Source organism: Saccoglossus kowalevskii, chromosome 14, assembly GCF_978046115.1.
Source record: "Saccoglossus kowalevskii chromosome 14, keSacKowa6.1, whole genome shotgun sequence".
Taxonomy (NCBI): domain Eukaryota; kingdom Metazoa; phylum Hemichordata; class Enteropneusta; family Harrimaniidae; genus Saccoglossus; species Saccoglossus kowalevskii.
The window spans coordinates 22,412,782-22,431,226 of record NC_140654.1 but is presented as its reverse complement, the minus strand read 5'-3'; the positions used below and the strand labels follow the sequence as shown (position 1 = coordinate 22,431,226).

At 34.8% G+C, this 18,445-nt stretch overlaps 1 protein-coding gene across 1 annotated transcript; it reads right to left on the bottom strand.

Annotated features, from left to right (window-relative positions):
- Positions 1 to 887: 887 nt before the first annotated feature.
- Positions 888 to 6,641, bottom strand: LOC100369474 (arylsulfatase B-like). The gene is made up of 7 exons (XM_085507696.1): positions 6,359 to 6,641; positions 5,610 to 5,793; positions 4,122 to 4,291; positions 3,472 to 3,682; positions 2,923 to 3,175; positions 2,551 to 2,717; positions 888 to 1,236 (listed from the first exon to the last, which is right to left on the bottom strand). The coding sequence occupies exons 1-7, from the start codon at positions 6,602 to 6,604 to the stop codon at positions 965 to 967; spliced, it is 1,503 nt and encodes a 500-aa protein (XP_085363822.1). The 5' UTR covers positions 6,605 to 6,641; the 3' UTR covers positions 888 to 964.
- Between the last annotated feature and the right edge of the window lie 11,804 nt (positions 6,642 to 18,445).

Here is an 18,445-nt window from a genome sequence, read left to right as displayed (position 1 = left end):
AACAAAATACACACCTAATGGAAGCTTTGACATTCCATTACATCAAAACTGTGGAATCACCAGATCGTGATGCTATCATCAATGACGTACTTAAGTTCTCAAACTCTTCACTAATAACCTGCTTGAGAAAACTTGTCATCCAGATCTATCAAATTGTGTTTTTCCATCTGAATTGAACACCAGCTACATAGTAGTGGATTCATCACACATGTCAATAATTATAGAGGTATTGCACAAAACTTATATCAAAACCAAAATTAAAACTTCTGAATATTAAACAAAATACAACTATTTTTAGATTTGTCATCAAAATTACATGACAAATTCAATTTTGAAAAATAAAATAAAACATTGTACCACAAATATTAAAATCATTAATGAATAAATATGTCACATTGCAGAAAAACCTCATCTTGATGCTTGCGTTGTTGATCTGCGGCAGGCTTTTGTTAGTGGAGTTACAAGAAAAGTGTTGAACTAGATAAAATGTATTCTGTAAACAAACTAAATAAGCAATCAAAACTGTTAATTTATTCCCATCATCTTATGGAGTGAAAGAAGGCCGACAAGTAAGTGAATATTTTGTCGTGCAGTAGTTTGTTTTTAGGTATGGCGGATGTAAAACGTGTATTCATAGGCGTTCTATATCTGAACCAGGTTTTTGGAGTTGACATCTGTAAATTTGATACATTTGCATGATTTTCAAAATTAAGCTCACATCTTGTTGGTTCATGTGATATACATATATATATATATATATATATATATATATATATATATATTGTTGTCAAAAAAAACAATACAATCAAGCATATGCTTCGAACTAACATACATATCGTATGTTGGACACACGATATATTTAAAAACAATGAATGTAAGAACATAGGTTTGCTATTGAACCTAGTGTTTTATTTGTTTTTCTATTACTGCTATATTACATGAATGATATGTATTGTGCCATTCGTTATACCCATGGACTTATGCATTCTCCCATCCCATCAAAATCAGCACGTGGATATATTCTTGACTGGGCAGGCAAGGACTGCTTAGAAAAGTTATGAAGCTTTGCAAGCATTTCAATCACAATATGCTGATTTATCTCTGATAAATCAGTTGTCTCAGTTGGATCGTCTTCTATGTTATATAGTCTCACTATACGTGTTGCGTCGAAATCAGGATCCTCTATTATTCTATGATCGGAGTTAATCTCTTGGGGTTTAACCCAATCACTTGGTCCTGACAAAAAATGTAAAAAATAAAAATATAAATATCCTTTTCATTAGTAAATGGCGCCCTCACTCTATGTAAATATGTGTATAATAGTGGTTGGTCAAAAATGTGTTGAGTCGCGTGCATCTATTGGCTAAGCTTGCTGTACATACATACAAATTAGAATAGGAACTACTAATGCTGTACTGTAGGGTGCATTGGTAGAGGTGGGCGGAATTCATGTTTTCAATGCCTCGTTGTAATTTTCTATCTCATTGTTTTCTGGTTGTAGCCTGATATTTGTTGCTTTCTTAGTTGTTCAATTATGAATGTTTGTGGGGGTGGGTGGGTTGGAGATGTGTTGATTGGTTGTCATTGTTTAGCTACGCTGAAGCATGACAAGCTTTGGTTCTGATCAAAATGAAAACATGGCACCGAAATGATTTCTGTTTTCCATTTTGGTGTAGATCCCAAGAACTAGACATTGAATATTATTTCGCGGAATTAATATTAATTAATGTTGGCAATATTTCAATTTGTATTTGGAGAAAACTGCGACACCAGTTCAAGTCGTTCTATGGTTATGCTTCTAAAATAAGTTCTTCATTTTTTGAAACAGATTTAAATATAAAGATATGGATTGTAAAATCTGAAAATGAAATAGTGTCCAACAAAATAATGTGTATACGGTAACAATCGAATTTAAGATCACGATCTTATTTGGATTGGACTTTTGTAACAGCGGACGCTTTTTAATGTAGTGTATTTTAATTGAATCTTGTTCATTTAAAATTTTCAGAAACAAAATTTATTGTTCTCGTTTGTTTCCTTCTTCCTCTTTCTCAACTATAGTGACTGGTTCTCTCCTTACTTGATGCAACTATGCAAATTAGATAATCTAAAATTGAGTGTTTTAAATTGCTATATAACTCATATAGCAGTTTTATTTTGCCTGTTCATTGTGAAAATAAAAATCCAATGAAATCAAGCGAAATACTGCACAACATATATAGCAAATTAGTTTTAATGAATTCAGTGAAAATATAATAAAATAACATAAATTAAATAGAATAGTGTGTGTATTTTTGTATGTGGAGGTCTGAAGTTTTCCTTTTTAATATTTTATTTGTGATGAAACTGTGTTATTAGAACTGAACACAATAAAACACTCGTGCAATGCGAGTTCTCCAACATGTCTCACATGTCTCTTCTTTTGCTTGAGCGTAAAAGAGTTAGTTCAGTGACTAACTCTTCTTTTGTGGGAAGGTTTATCTGCGTATATATAAATATTTTGCACTCAAAATATTGGAAACGGATAATATTGACAAGAAAAACGCTCACCTCCAATTGGACCAGTCAATAACTTCCATTTTCCCATTTTTATCGCTGCATGTGTTGTTATGTCAAACGCATTATTCTTATATATACCAGTTCTATAGTGAGCACCTGCTTTATAATCTTCTTGAAGTGTAATCAACACATCGTCGCGCCCAGATTTGTCTTTCCCTCTGTAAGATATTGAAGAAGCAATTCGTATTGTATGACTACATAATTATTACACTGTAGTTTTCCATGCCTTAGTTAAATTTTGCGATAAAATATACTACCCACATTGAATACTGGCACAACAACAACAACAGCGGGAAACACTATTCACACATTTACACATATGAAAAGAAAAATGCAGGGTTGATACGTAAGTGTGGCACATACGTTATCATATTCCACTGATCAACTCCGTATAGCTTCTTTCCGACATGTGGATTGCCACCAGCCAATGTTATTAAAGTTGGAAACCAGTCTGTGATATGCATCAGACCCGTATTCTCGGTACCCCGTGAGTGACGAGGAAGCAAATCACCATAAACGAATCCAATAGCTCTCACACCTCCTTCCCAACTCGTATGCTTTCCTCCTCTCAGAGGCCAGTTGTTGCCAGCCGAATTTACCAACGCACCGCCATTGTCTGAAATGTTGTATAGTCAAACACTAAATTAGGAACAAACATTTTGAACCTCGCTTGAAATTGTATACGAACGTTTAGCAGAATATTATGTTCCGACGGAAACCTAATGTCAAGCAAAAAATTTGATGAAAAACAATGATTTCCGATCCTCACTGATATTGTCAATTCGTTCAGCTGATTCTACCGATTGTCTATAATAAATTGTGATATATGGACGAGATGTGATAAGAATAAATGTGATAAGAGGATTGTATCACAAACAAGTATGTATATAAGTTAATTGTAATACTTATTACCGGAAGTGAAAACGATTATACTGTTTTTCAACATGTTCTTCTCTTCAAGTGCCTCAGTGATATTCGCGATAGCCTCGTCTACACATGATGTCATCGCTGCATATGTTCGTCTGTCCTCGTCATGAATAGTTGACTCGTATTGTTTCAAATACGAGGACGGAACCTTGAGAGGTGCGTGTACCGCAGAAAATGACAGATACAAAAAAAGTGGCTATGATAGGAAGATATGTACATGTGTCAGTTCACTGCATTCACATGTTGTGCATCCAAACAGAATCTGACTTAAATTTTCCGTCAACTGGCATAAATCGCTTGCTGGGGAGAAGGGTAAACATGACGACCATAATTGTGAGAGCAGCGAAATTGGAAAAGAACACAGAAGCGGCGACACGAAATTTTGCATAGGGGGCGAGATCTGCCCACCAAGCTTGCGCAGAAAGCGCGACCTTACGAGGGGATCCAGGGGCATGCTCCCCTTAAAACCTTTAAAATATTGACCTTCTGAAACGCTATGTCCTGCATTTTGAGGGTCAAATTTTTCTGATACAAAGGGCGACGCCGCCCATCAGTGGACGGCGGCACAGTGCCTTTGATACAATGGGCTACAATGACCATATATAGTATTTTATTTTACTATAATGCAAACTTACTTTGTTTTGATCATGAGCATTAATTATATCCTTTCCTTCATTTGCAAAGATTGTTGTGGAATATTTACCAATATACTTCTTAGCTATGCAATCATCATTTTTTCTGAGATTGTGCATATGATTAAAATGATCGCTGTGCGTATAGTGGTCTATACCTGCTCCAACGAAACCTATTAATAGAATTGCATAATTAAACAAATATAATATAAAATTGTATCAAGTATTATCAGAGGTACATTACTTGGGGTTTGCAACTACGGTGACATGATACCAAGATCCCGTTACAATCTCGCACTCGCATAAGCGTTCCAACTCAGAAAAATGCGAATGCGCATGCCCGAGGTAACTAGGATACTGGGATGTCCAGGTGGATCAAAATAGCTGCCCACGATATGATGGATTACGAGAACTATATTTTATGTACATTTTAGATGTATTACATTTTTCACTATGATAGTGGCAAGAAAAGTTTTATTTTTTCATTACAAACCTTGAACATTGATATATGTCATGTCAGAAGGTCGTAGCCGCAGTCTCGCTATCTACGAGAAGAGACTTGAATGGGTTCTTGACATGATGTCACCATACAGTACTATGCGAGTTGCAAACCCCAAGTAATGTACCTCTGGTATTATATATTCATTGACTAGATTATGGTTTGTATACTCTCGATCATTTAAGCCGTTGTTGTGAACGATTAATTAAAAGAAAATTTATTATTTGATAATTTTTAATGTAAAATATAACGCAGACTTTTGGTAAAATTTTTTGAAATCGCATTCTAGCTTCGTGCTCTTCTTGTTCGTGCGATTTTGAATTGTATTGTTTATGAGCTCGACTACGGCAGCGCATTACCCGATGACAATATTAAATTTGATCAACATAAACGACTACAGCTTATTTACACACACTATACCAACAATAAAATGTATGTACAATCACGTGATCTATCGAAATTGTTGTATTTAATTGTTTGCCCAAAGTCACGTTTCGCTCATATTCCATTATACATATAATGAATATGATGATATAGATATAAATCGCTAATCACAACCTCGTTTCATTTACAATAACATAGTGACATTTACAAGAACCTAGCCATCAGCATTATTCTTAAACACCACAGTTTTTCGTAAGGTTGACTAGACCAATTGAGTGGTTCAATATTAATATAAATCACAGGAGTACTATTATTTAACCTGCTCATCCATGGTATGTCAAGGGTAAATAGCATCATACTCAAAAGATGTTCAACTTCATAGTTTTGAAACGGTATTGGCATTCATAGTTCAAAAAGAAAAAAAAAACCATAACAAATAACAAATGACACACAAAACACAGTACAAGACCAAACTAGAGGAAAATGTAAATATATGAGACAGGCACAGTGGGAGTGAAAACACATTAAAATGCCATTATGGAAGAAGTACGTATGTTTTCAACAACTAATATACGAAGATAGAGTTAAATCAATCCAGAAATGCTCACCGAAAAATGTGTCAAATCCTCTGTTATGAGGCAAGCAATTATCTGAGTAAAACCCACAATGCCATTTACCAACTATATGGGTTGAATAGCCAACGTGTTTTAATGGTTCTGCTATAGTAGTCTCGTTCAATGGCAACGACCGAGGATGAAATCCGTAATCATCGTGCTGAATCCCGAGTTGAATCTTGAAGTAAAATAACGAATGTATGTTAAATGAAAATAGTAGGTATAACTGATATCTGAGTTTTTTTCTGTTCTGTGTTTTTATTTTTTAAATATGGAATTGATGTTAATATCAGTTGGCAGACAGAATCCACATAAACATATGAATTATTAAAAGCAAAGGAAACTTAGTTTATAGTAAAGTCATTCTTATCCGTCTATTGTGACGGTGGTAGAGACGAATATCTAACTCAAAATATATAATTATATATTATAATTATATAGTGTGTGCTCGTAACACGCATACATAAACTATGTTGTAGGAAATGCAAATATACGCATTCATCTGTAAGAGCAGATTGAAATGTACGTCATATATATAGAACACAACCCCGTTAACGCAACGTCAGTTTCGTAATATTAGTATATATCAACAAATTACATTTCCAAAATAAATATAAACAAGCATATTACTCAATTATCAATGTTCTTTATAGTGATTGCATATCGACTGTTATCTGAAAAATATCACAAAAATATTCTACATCTAGATATGTGCGGTTAATTTAATAATATTTATAACTCACAGCATGTCTTCCAGTCATCAACATATTTCTAGATGGAAGGCAATGGCTCGCCACGTAGTAATTCAGAAGTTTCACTCCACTACCGGCAAGCCTGTCGATGGTAGGTGTCTTGAATACGGGATTATTATAACCAACGTCATTCCATCCGAGATCATCTACAACTATAAAAATAATATGAGGAGGCTTTTCTCGGCCCAACACATTACCTGATACGAGCAGTAGCAGAAAGTAAACGACTGTATTCATCTTTCCCAGTCGAATGAATACACTCAATATTTCCTGAATGTCTATATCACATGCATTGGAAATGTGATTGGTTGTTATGAATCTATTGATAATGACGTCGGTGTTACCGAAGATAAAATAATTTTCACAAATTTATGTTTCTTAAAATGTAACTAATTTCAGTTATGACTATTATTTCACAGAAAAAAAGCAATCAGTCCTTTCTTTAAATCATGAGCTCCTATTATTTTGATTTTAGCACTCATTAATTGGGATAATTTTCTTTATATTTGTTTTTGACACAGATGACGATATTTACAAAAATCATCTCCATTAATTGGTCTGTTCGATATTCAAATGAAGTCTATTGACAGCTGGCTGATGTATCAAGTAGGATCAAAATAGTCCTTTGACTTTTTTAAACATCGCCTACACTGTGGCTCATACTTTGATATTTTTGGCGGGACAGCCACTAAGAGTTTTTGGGTACTGATCTGTGCCATTGTGTGAAAAATATTGTGCTTTCATTGTTTCCGGGTTTTAATATGCGAATTTATTCTGATTTATTAAAGTTATTTGAAAATGATTTTAGCAACTTTGTCTGATTATTATGTAAATAGGACACCAATTAAAGAACTATTGTCATACTGATTGAGGGTTAATTAGTATGACCTGGACTTCAGTTTCGAAGGGGAGACCAATGTTTTGAAATCTGTTAGACCTTTTTAAATATACAGTATGCTTTGCATTATACGATGTTATAATAATTTTTTTGTGATTGTGTGGTGTTGACCATATGCTACCACCTGTTTATAAGCGATATTAAACAATATAGCGTGGAACAAGAACTTTCTTGCACACCAAAGCAGGCCGTGAGAAAATGTTATCCCCTGACCTCAAACATTTAGCACCTCATTAATTAATGAAAACAATATTATATCAGGCACTCAACAACACGCAACTACATGCTATATTGTTAGCAAATCGCACAGAATCAACGACTAAAGTGTAGCCATTTTGCATTGCGTCAATGTAGCCAAACCAATTTGACCATAGGGGTGTCAGGTACTATCATGTATTTCAAAACAATTATTTTTATATAAGCATAATACACACCTTATTGTGGATAATTCATTTATCAAATATTAGATTATTATGTTTAAAAATTTACAAATCAGATAGTCTATAGAACACACGTCTACCAATAATATTTTAAATTTATTTGAATAGAACACACAATTCATATATGGTTTGGTAGATTACAATACAAGCGTTATTTTTATCCAAAGTATGTGCATGTTTCACAAAGAACTATCATGTTACTCTTGTCACAAATTGTCAGTAGTGGGCGCATGTCAACAAACCAAATACAGGACCTGTTTCATCAATAATTAGACAGATATAACGATTACAGGCAGTTTCCATTGTAAAATGCCATAGTTATTATGTGATTTCTTTTTATAGACTACATAATGTCGGTAATTATGTCAATGTAAGTTTAGTTATTTCAGTTTAAATGTTAAAATAGATACGTGTTGAATATGGAACACATCATTATAATATAATAGTAACCTTAAATGAATAGAAACGATTGTCGTGTGTTTATGGGCTCTCTAGACAGGTTCGCTTAAATGAGAAAGTAATAAGCACGTGTGGTTCAATTATATTTACATTACTAAAACAATGTCTCCCCTAGAGTCTGTATCTTTTAACATCTCATTTCATTGTTGTAGAACGCATTGATCAAACGTTCTATATAATGTGTTATTGATTCAATGGCAATTGCGTCTAACCCAAATCAAGGCAAAAAATAAATTACTCAATCCCATCAGTTGTCCTTAAATACAAATTCAAGGAAGACATCAAGATATGGAGCAAAGTAATTTGATTCCGTGGTTTCGTTGACTTTTAATGGATGCTTTTGTACTCTGATACAATGTACTTGTATTGTGTTATCACTAAACCATAATTTATGATATCACTCAACCATATTTTTACTTTATCGTGTGTGTTACGGTAGTGTGACGTCTTAGGAGAGCGCACTACTTATTTTTTTGCTATGTCCGTAGTGCAGTGTAAACGAAGGAGAAGGTACAGTAAGGGGACGATTTTGGCGTTGTTGTTGTTGGCGTGACTTGTGGGTGCGATAACTCAAGTAATTTTTACACGATCAGTTTCAAATATATATATGTTATGAACAAACATGCAAAGATGGCCAAGTTTGATATTTATGCATTTCGCTTGCATAATCGAAGAGAGATATATACTGATTGGTTTTCGCTTGAGGGCGCGATAACTCGAGTAATTTTTACGCGATCGATTACAAATTTATATATGGTATAAACAAACATGCAACGATGGCAAAGTTCAATGTTGGTGCATTTTGCTTGCATAATTAATGAGAGATGGCTGCCAATTTTTACATGATCAGTTACAAATTTATATATGATATAAACAAACATGCAAAGGCTACAGATTGGTTATCTCTTGCGGGTGAAATAACTCAAGTATTTTTTACTCGATCGGTTTCAAAATCATATATATTATAAACAAAGGTATAAAAATAACCAATTTCATGCATAATAATGAGATATGGAGTAATTATCTTTTCAGTTAAAACGTAATTGTTGTGAAAGCTTTTTAGTTAAAGAAAAGTAATTTTAATGTTTTTAAATTCAATCCTACTAATCTGTATCAGGATTTAACGAGAAAATCCATGGTGTAATAGTTGTTTTGAAATCCTTTGGAATTTTCCATTGTTGTGTGATTACATATACAATTCATCTTATTGGAATCAGTGCCATCTTAAGTTCATTATAGTTTTTAGTTTCTTTGCTTTTACTGTTTTTAGTTAATGTTTGACCTTTGTGTAAAGTCACTGTATGGTATTAAAATTAGTTCAATGTTTATTTTCAAACACAGTTTATACTGTGAGCAGTAATCTTCTTAAATAGCTGCATTGGGTTAACTTAGTACAACTATGTGTGTCATTGCATTTCCATTGTGTGACTTGAGTATGTTTTTCTATCTTATTATAATTAGGGCCATCTGGAGTTAAATATTAGAAAATGCCTTCTATTTATACTTTGAAATTCGTGAGAAGTCATTGTATAGTAATTAGATCTGGTCAAGGTATATACTCAAGCTATGACAAGTTATGACAACTTTTGTGTTAAAAAATGCTACAAATTACTTCGTACATCCTATGACTAATTATTCATAAAAAAAGCTTCAATATTTTCTATAATATCGGCCATAATTGTATATTTTGCATATTTTTGAATATGACCTTTTTTGCATTTATTGAAATTAGCTGTGCAAATTTCTGTTATAATCGTGACAATTAGCATACATTACATTAATGGTGAGGATAATTATCAATAATACATAGGAGATGAATAAATTGATGAAACGCTATACAGTCGTATTTTTTTAACATTTCTATCGCTTATACATCTTAAATAATAAGAGGATCCATACGAAGACTAGTAATCAACGAATACAGATGTGTGTTTTGTGTGCTGTGCGATCCTTTGCGTTTTTTTAGGCATTCTAGTGGTATCATCGCATAATGAAGTGTACTGCCTGTGGAAATGGTGATCCAAGGTTTGTTTACTTGAGTAAAGCTGATTATACACTGTGTATCTTGCACTCAACACATATTTTGTTTCCTTTCTGAAAGTACCGCACCCAGTGACAGCCACCATTATTATCAACAGCATCAGAACTACCAGTCGATCGCCGCGCAGATGATACACCACCAATACCCCAGTTATAATCAATACGGCACCAACAGATTTGGAAGTTTTTAGAAACATATTTGTGCAGGAAAACAAAGATATACTAGCTTTGGAAAGCAGAAAATGACGGTAATATGGAAAATGTTCAACCTGTTGTCTTTGAAAAGCACTGTGAAAACAATCATTCTTCATCGACATTTTCGTCAAATGAATCTGCATCTGATCGGCTTAATTCAATTATTATCATATTGAAGATTCACTTCTCCGAGAAATTGATTCAAGTAGATTGCACAAAACCGAAGTTATTGCATTGTCAGTGTCGCTTTTCTCCAGATGTTTCCAGGTGTATTGACAAATGTAAGAAGTTATTGCAAATGGAGACTCGGTTAGCATTCATTGCGGAACTAATGATGTTAAAGCGGGAGGGTCGTCATCTGCGCACGCGCAGGAATTGAGTCCCAAGCGACGATAACCAAGCAGGCTAAAAACGCAAAGGCTCTTAGGTACACGCTTGTTTGTAAACAATGACACGCTATCACCGTCTGCCGCATGCCAGGAAACGACTATCCCAATTCAAGAATTTTATTCTTGAACACAACATCGTTAAACCTATTAATGCAACAAAGATTTTCATTTCAATTGTGTGTCCAAGAAAAGACTATCTACATGTAGCTGTGAATTCATTAAACCGATCACTTCGACTTGTGGCGAAAAACAATAGTACACCTTTTATTGACAAAGACATAATATTATGTAACAATGTTCGTAATCAACACTAATCAAGAGGTCTATATATATATTTGTATTAAATCTGAAATAATTCATACAAAGCGAATGGGAATGCCAAACAGTGATTCGTATAACTTAAACTATATAGATCACACTTGTTGTGGGTTCTTTTCACGGGCCATAAAAGCATTGGAAATCATTAAGATGGTTATCGTTACAAGACGACAATGATCTCAGGCCAATAACAATTGGACATCTAAGAACCATAGAGAATTTATAAATAAGGGAACGAACACATTCATCATACACGCACAGCACTAAATGACACCAAATTTGAATTAACTGCAATGTGCGTACGCACACTTTAATACAAAGAGCAAATGTTTGACAGTAAATACACAAATAGCTTCACAAAATCGGCTAATTAAATATTACTGCATTGCCTAAATATTTTAGACGGTTCCGATAAACGTAACCGCGGTCGAAATATGCAGGTAAGGCAAGGGGAAACTGAAACCTGGCTGTTTGTGCGTGTAAGGCAGATGTACTATACCGGACGTAACGATGTCGAACTGCAGCGACAAACTTCAGACGGCTTGGTTTCCAGGGGTGGCTCACATCACGAGGACGCTGTACAGTACTATAGCTGACACCAGGACGACCAGAGAGTGAATTCTCAATCCGGAGTTCAATGGTGACGTTATCTGTGTTATACCGTACTTCTTGTGGATCGTCCAACATGCCAACCAAGGCACGCTTTCTTGTTCAATTTATTGGGGAACATATGTAAATCAAGATGACACCCCGTTTCTAATTTTTAGAAATCAGAAGAATTGCGAGAAACTACCACATCAGGTGCGACAGGAATGTTATGCAAACTGACAGAAATGCAAAACCGAGTTTGTTGACCCGTCTAACCAAATTCACCAAAGTTTATTAACCTCAAATTCATTCGGATTCTCGGGAATCAAGTCTCTGGCACCACAGTACCCGGAGACAAACGTCACCCTCAAGTAAATTCTTTGTCGTCCAATCAGGCTGCTCTCCTTGCGAAGAATGTAACAATTCGTGCATGCAATATATGTATTAAGTATTTCTTTATTTCTCCACCTATAACAAGTCACAAAGTATTCCCCTTTCTATGTAAATCACGTATGCATTTAAAAGCTTATAAGCCTAACAGTGAGGGCGTAATACTTGGAAATAAATTAAACTTTGGATTCCTGACAAGTGACAAGATTTGAATTCAAGGGGTACAGGCAGGTTGGTGGCAAATTTTAACACCATGTGTCTTATCACGCGATCCATCCAGTTTCCACACCGACATGGTAGCACTCATCGTAGGAGTAACTATGTTGATAATTCGTCACTTGAATTTGCAAATCCACAATAATAAAATACTAAAAGACGGCGTATTACATGCCACAGCTGTGGCAGAGGTAGACATACTTTGCACGAGTGTAATTCCAATAGACACAGCAGCACAACAGTAGCGATTTAAGATGTTGCGTTGTGGCAGGCCTTACAGTTCGCGTATATCAGGTCAGGTCAGGTGACACGTCTCCTATGCTGGAGTTGTGGGAAAACGGGTCATAAGCAGAAATACTGTAACTATTAGGTGTCCGGCCAGGATATTATTATTAAGATAGAATATTATTTTATAAAGATATGTGATTTGGTAGTTTTGTGTGATTTTGGTGATTATTTATCTCCGTAAAACTCTAACTGCTTCCAAGCTTAACGCTAATTAATCACGCAACCGCATTTTGTAAATGTAAAGTAGCAAGTAAAAAAATAATTCAAAGCGATCATGGAACCCGAGAAAACAATAATATTTTCTCTCCTGTCCCACCTTCCACGATTTAACTGTAATAACTACGAGTTTAATTTCGTAGTTGATTTAATTATTCTCATATTATAAATGGTGTTACGCGGCCTGCGTCCCGTAATTGTCCGGGTCATAATTATGTCAACTTTAATTAAGATGTTAATATCGGCTCCCATTCATAATCTGGTAATTTCTGACCATAAATCTAATTTCGTGATTCTATTCCTTATAGAAATCTCAAAGTGTTTGTTGAGTCTTATTTTTGGCTAACTTTCTGACCACGTCTTTAGTTTCAGTACGCAATATTAATACTAATTTGGCATTTGAGACGTGGCATTCTTTTGTTTTTCGCATGAACCTTTTGTTTGTAGACGTGTGGAAAAATAAGACATCCGGTAGCCTGAATATTATATCACTCATAATTAGAGAAAGAGACAATTTTCGAAGGTTTGCGCGTATTTTGGGAGATATTACTGTTCTAAACCAATATAGAGCCAAATGTAATTTGGTAGTTATTGTAATCTAGACCGGTGAGAAAAATGTTCATCTTATTGAAGTCAATAGATCAAACAATGCTGACGCATATATAAAAAACGAATTGATCGTTCATGTTTCAGTTAGCCATAGCTTTAATAATTTTAATACACATTCGCATATGTTGTGGGGAATTCATATTTTACGAATTTGCAATTTCCAAATTGTCCATTACTTGACCATTTGTTATACCGCCAGTCACATGTCTTCACGTGAAGAGCCAACTGTTCTCACTGTGAGCTGGCCTTGACAATACGTCATCTAGGTTTAGTGTATTTCTGCTTTTTTCAATTGTGTATTTCTCATTTATTCATTTAATTCAACCTCAGTATTCGATCAGGTATTTCCCGGACATGTTCAAGCATGCAAAATGATTTCATTACACAATAGCGGTTAACTATTGATAATTGTATCTTGGAGGGGAGTACTGAAGAGATATGCATTCCCCCACGTTATTAGTCCATTTCGCTTTAGTTTCAGGCTTGAAATTGAATGTAGGCAAGACAAAGGCTGTTTGGTTTGGGTCAAAAAAGGGATGCAGTGACAGAATATGCCCCACATTCAATTTAATATGGTTAGAAAATAATTTTGAATTATTGGGACTGATCTTCGACTTAAATTTAGAAAACATGGTGGTTTTAAGTTATGAAAATAAATTGAGAAAAATTTCTTCCTTGTTTGCTTCATGGGGCTGTAGACCACTGTCTCTTTTGGGTAAAGTTACAATTGTTAAAAATCTTGCAATCTCACAACTAATCCATTTATTTTCCTCCTTGCCATCTCCTCCTAGTGCACTTATGAATCGTCTTAATGCAATTATTAATCGATTTATTTGGAGTGGTAGGCGAGCTAAAATATCCAGGGCTACTCTTAGTCGTGGTGTTGAATATGGTGGTTTAAATTTACCTAATTTAACACTATTTTCCAAGGCGTTAAAATTGACTTGGATTAAAAAGTCCCACGAAAAAAGTGCTCACCCGTGGAAAATACTTTATTTTAATATTTTTAGGAAAATTGGACATTATAAGATTTGGGAAGCAGATGTAAATTTTATTAAAAAGTATATTACTTCAATTAAAAATAACTTTTGGTCGGAAATAATGGACATTTGGCATTCTTGTATAAATCATCAAAAATTTAATTATCAAAGTCAGGTTTTGTGGCATAATTCAAATATGCTATAAAAGATGATTATGTCAACATGAGGTTGTGGCAGGAAAAGAATGTTTGGTATGTCAATGATTTACTAGGAGATGATGGCCATTTTTTAAGTTATGAACATTTTAAGTGTAAATACGACTGCAATGTTATTTGTTTTGAATTTCAATCTGTGTTAAAAGCTATTCCCAGGTCATGGAAAAAGGAGTTGCAGGAGAATCCGAAGAAATTAAATTCTATTGACAATTATTTTATCCTTAATGTTAGAGACAAAACTAAACCTCACAAAATGTATTCGGATTTGGTTGGGAAAAATGTACCTCCTTTGGGCTGTCAAAATAAATGGGAAAAACGGCTTGAAATTCGAATTCCGGACGAAGATTGGAAACCCATTTTTAAACTACCATTTCTCTGTACATTTGATTCCAGGCTGCAGGCATTTCATTATAAATTTTTACATAGGGCAATTTACACAAATAACACTTTGTGTTTATGGAAATTAGTTGATAGTACATTGTGCACTTTTTGTAACGCTGATATTGAAACTCTTGAGCATCTTTTTATTACATGTACTATTACTAGGATATTTTGAGGAAAATGTCAGCAACTCTGGAAAAAATGGACAAACGTTGATATTTTATTGTCTGACAGGGATATTTGTTTTGGAATACACGGCAGTTTTTATTGTAATCTTCTCAACCTTTTTATTTTAATTTGTAAACAGCACCTCTATTCTAAATCGAAAAGAGGTTCTGTCCCAAAGGTGGAAGTCGTGGAGAGTATAATGTTAAACACTCGTATTGTAGAGTGACAAATAGCTATCAATAATGGTTCAATGTCTAAATTTAATGAAAAATGGAACAATTTTAATTATGATTAAATCACTTACTAGCCAGATTTGTCAGCTTATCAATAATCTTCCCCCCACTTCCACTTTCTTTAAGCCATCCACTTTTCCTTTTTTGTAATTTTTTCTTTCTTTTTTTGTAAATGTATTTATTTAAAGTAATAAAACAAATTAAAAAAAAAAAACGTTATTAGTCCATTGATTGTGAATATAATAAAGCAGGTAAGCGTCGGCTGGTGTTAGATTGTATCCAAGGCGTTTAGCTTTGGAATTAGGCATTTCCATCGCGCCATGTTTATTCACAAAAATATCAAAGCGAAGGTAAGTTGTTGGTCAGTTGCGTGTATGTGACCAGGTTATTTGTTGGTGAGCTTGCATCATCGTATTGATGAAATCACGGCTGGTGACGGTCTATTTAAATCTAGAAGATAATATTTGGTAATCGTAGTCCTAAATAACTATTAAAAATAGCTAGACGTTTCGAGCAATGGCTCTTTATCGATAGCATAGAAGAAAATGTCAAAACGTACAGGTAGAACATAGGAACGTAAGAACGCGCATGAACTATAAAATATAATCACACAAAATTCCACAATAGAACATATAACACGCCTTAGGTAGTAAGCTCAACAAATGAGTTGAACTGTTTGTTAATTCCATGGGGTTCTTTAGTTTTAAGGCGTAATATAGTTTCCTCCTCGACACCCCTGAGCTGCTTTTCGTTGCCATTGACACCACATACACCAGAAATAGACATATCTGTAATGTTATGTCCACTAGAATTAAAATGAAGTGAAACCGGATAAAAACGATTTTTCTGTCTAGTTTGACGTAGATGCGCAGCAAACCGATCACCCAAACGACGAACTGTAGAACCAATATAAAGTTTCCCGCATTTAATACATGAAATGCAATATACAACATTCATGGTAATACAACCGAATGAATATTTGACCTTTTTATATATCATATTTATCAGTCCGAGCAGCGTTCATTAGTTTATAAACTACTTTTACTATTTAAATCTAGGGCTCTTTCCTACCGTGCATGTTTGAAGGAATCAGTAAAACACTGCAATTCCACAATAGGTATATTTGTGCCTGTTTGCATCATGTTAGATAAACTAGTTAAGAATTCAATGCGCATGAATGGGACTACGCCATCCTTCAGTATATGACGGCTATGGTGGTTTTTAATGTTAAACAAGAAGGTAAGAGTATGCGTGGTAAGTGTTCTGTATTGCATTGTTGAAATTTCAACCTGGCGAGCACTCGTTGAAGCTCACTATATGTTATTATGAAAGATTGGAGTGGATAACCAGAAAGTGGTGAGGATTGTATGTAACAGTAAATACTTTGAAGGTGTTTTTTCATACACTGTGTGTGTTTTTATACTGACACGTCCTCAATTGGCTATGGCAAATGTATTGACCAAGAAGGTAAGGAGGCGAGTGTAATTGGTCTCTATAAGAACAAGTTGAAAGTTCAACCTGGAAGGAACTCGTTGCAGTTCACCGTATGTTATTATGAAACAGTAACAGTTTTGAAGGCTTAAACGTGCAATTGTGCACAAATAACTAGATAGTGGCGAAGATTGCGAGAGTCAAAAGTAGAAATTAGAGTACCTGAGTTATAGGATATTGTGTTATGCAATTTGATTTATTAAGTAAATTACGGAAGGAGTATCAGTAATGATGCTTACCAGGAGCTAGATGCCCCGTGGGATCCACATTTTAGTGGATATATAGGTTTGCTTTTTGATAGCAACAGTAAATTACGGCTGGAGCATCAGCAGTGATGCTTTCCAGGAGCTTGATGCTCTGTGAGATCGACATTTCAGTGGATGGGGTTGCTTTTGACAGTAACAGTCAACGACGACTGGATCATCAGTATTGATGCTTTCCAGGAGCTTAAAGCTAAGTGAGTTCTACATTTCAGTGGATGGGGTCGCGTTTGACAGCAACAGTAAATTACGACTGGAGCATCAGCAGTGATGCTGTCCAGAAGCTTGATGCTCTGAGATCTACATTTCAGTGAATAAGTTGGGATGGGGAAAAAAAAAGCTCTCAAAATTATATGCAATTGAAGTGGAATTATTTGAAAGATTACTACTAGTATCACATGTGAATACAGTACATAGTACCAAAAAAAATGCCACAATGGCTTATTTAATGAAACTTGCAATTTCTATCTGGCGGCGTTACACATTTGTTTTGTGTAAACGTTTTGCCACGAGAAGCCATGATGTAAGAGTTATTAACAGAGTGTTTTTTGTTTCAGGTCTGAGCCTGAGCCTGGAAGACGTCCTATTAGACTGAGGAAGTATTTCTTTGTTTAATCGCACAACAAAAATACTACCGTAACAATCAAGAAATTTGCGTATATCAAGAATGGAAACACAATTATAGGCAATGAAGGGTCACTTTTGTATTTTTTCCTTATTTGTTTTGAATGTTTGCTTAGAGTCCTGTTTATACAATTACCTGGTCGCATGTTACAGTGGGTTACGATTATCCAACCATCCATCTTTTTATTGATAGTCTATCCAAGCATAATTGTTGTTGAATCTAGAGAAGACTCTGTATCTGTAGAAATGTTTTGAAGTCGCTTTGTAAGAAATACTCATGTACAGTTTTGGTAATTTCAAGAGTTTTTAATTTGCTATGTTATTTACGAAAGCCACAAGTTATTTTTTATTTCTCAGTTAAACTGAGCAGTATAAACAGGGTAATACAGTCGTTATTTCTATACTCGATTGAGTTGCGTGCCCTGTAAAAATGTTACGGGGATGTGTCGACACTGCATCCGTTATATTCACGTCATCTGAATATCTTTTAGGTCAAGCGTCTTCGTGAAGTGCGTGGCGATGATGCTTTAGAGTTTGGCATTCATTCTTTGCGGACAGGAGGTGCAACTGCCGCATCTAACGCAGGTTTAGGGCCAGGGCCAGGGCCGGAGCCAAGGCCGGTCATATACCGCGAAAGATGGCGTTGCTATTGACTCGTTGACTAGTCATTTGTCAATTTC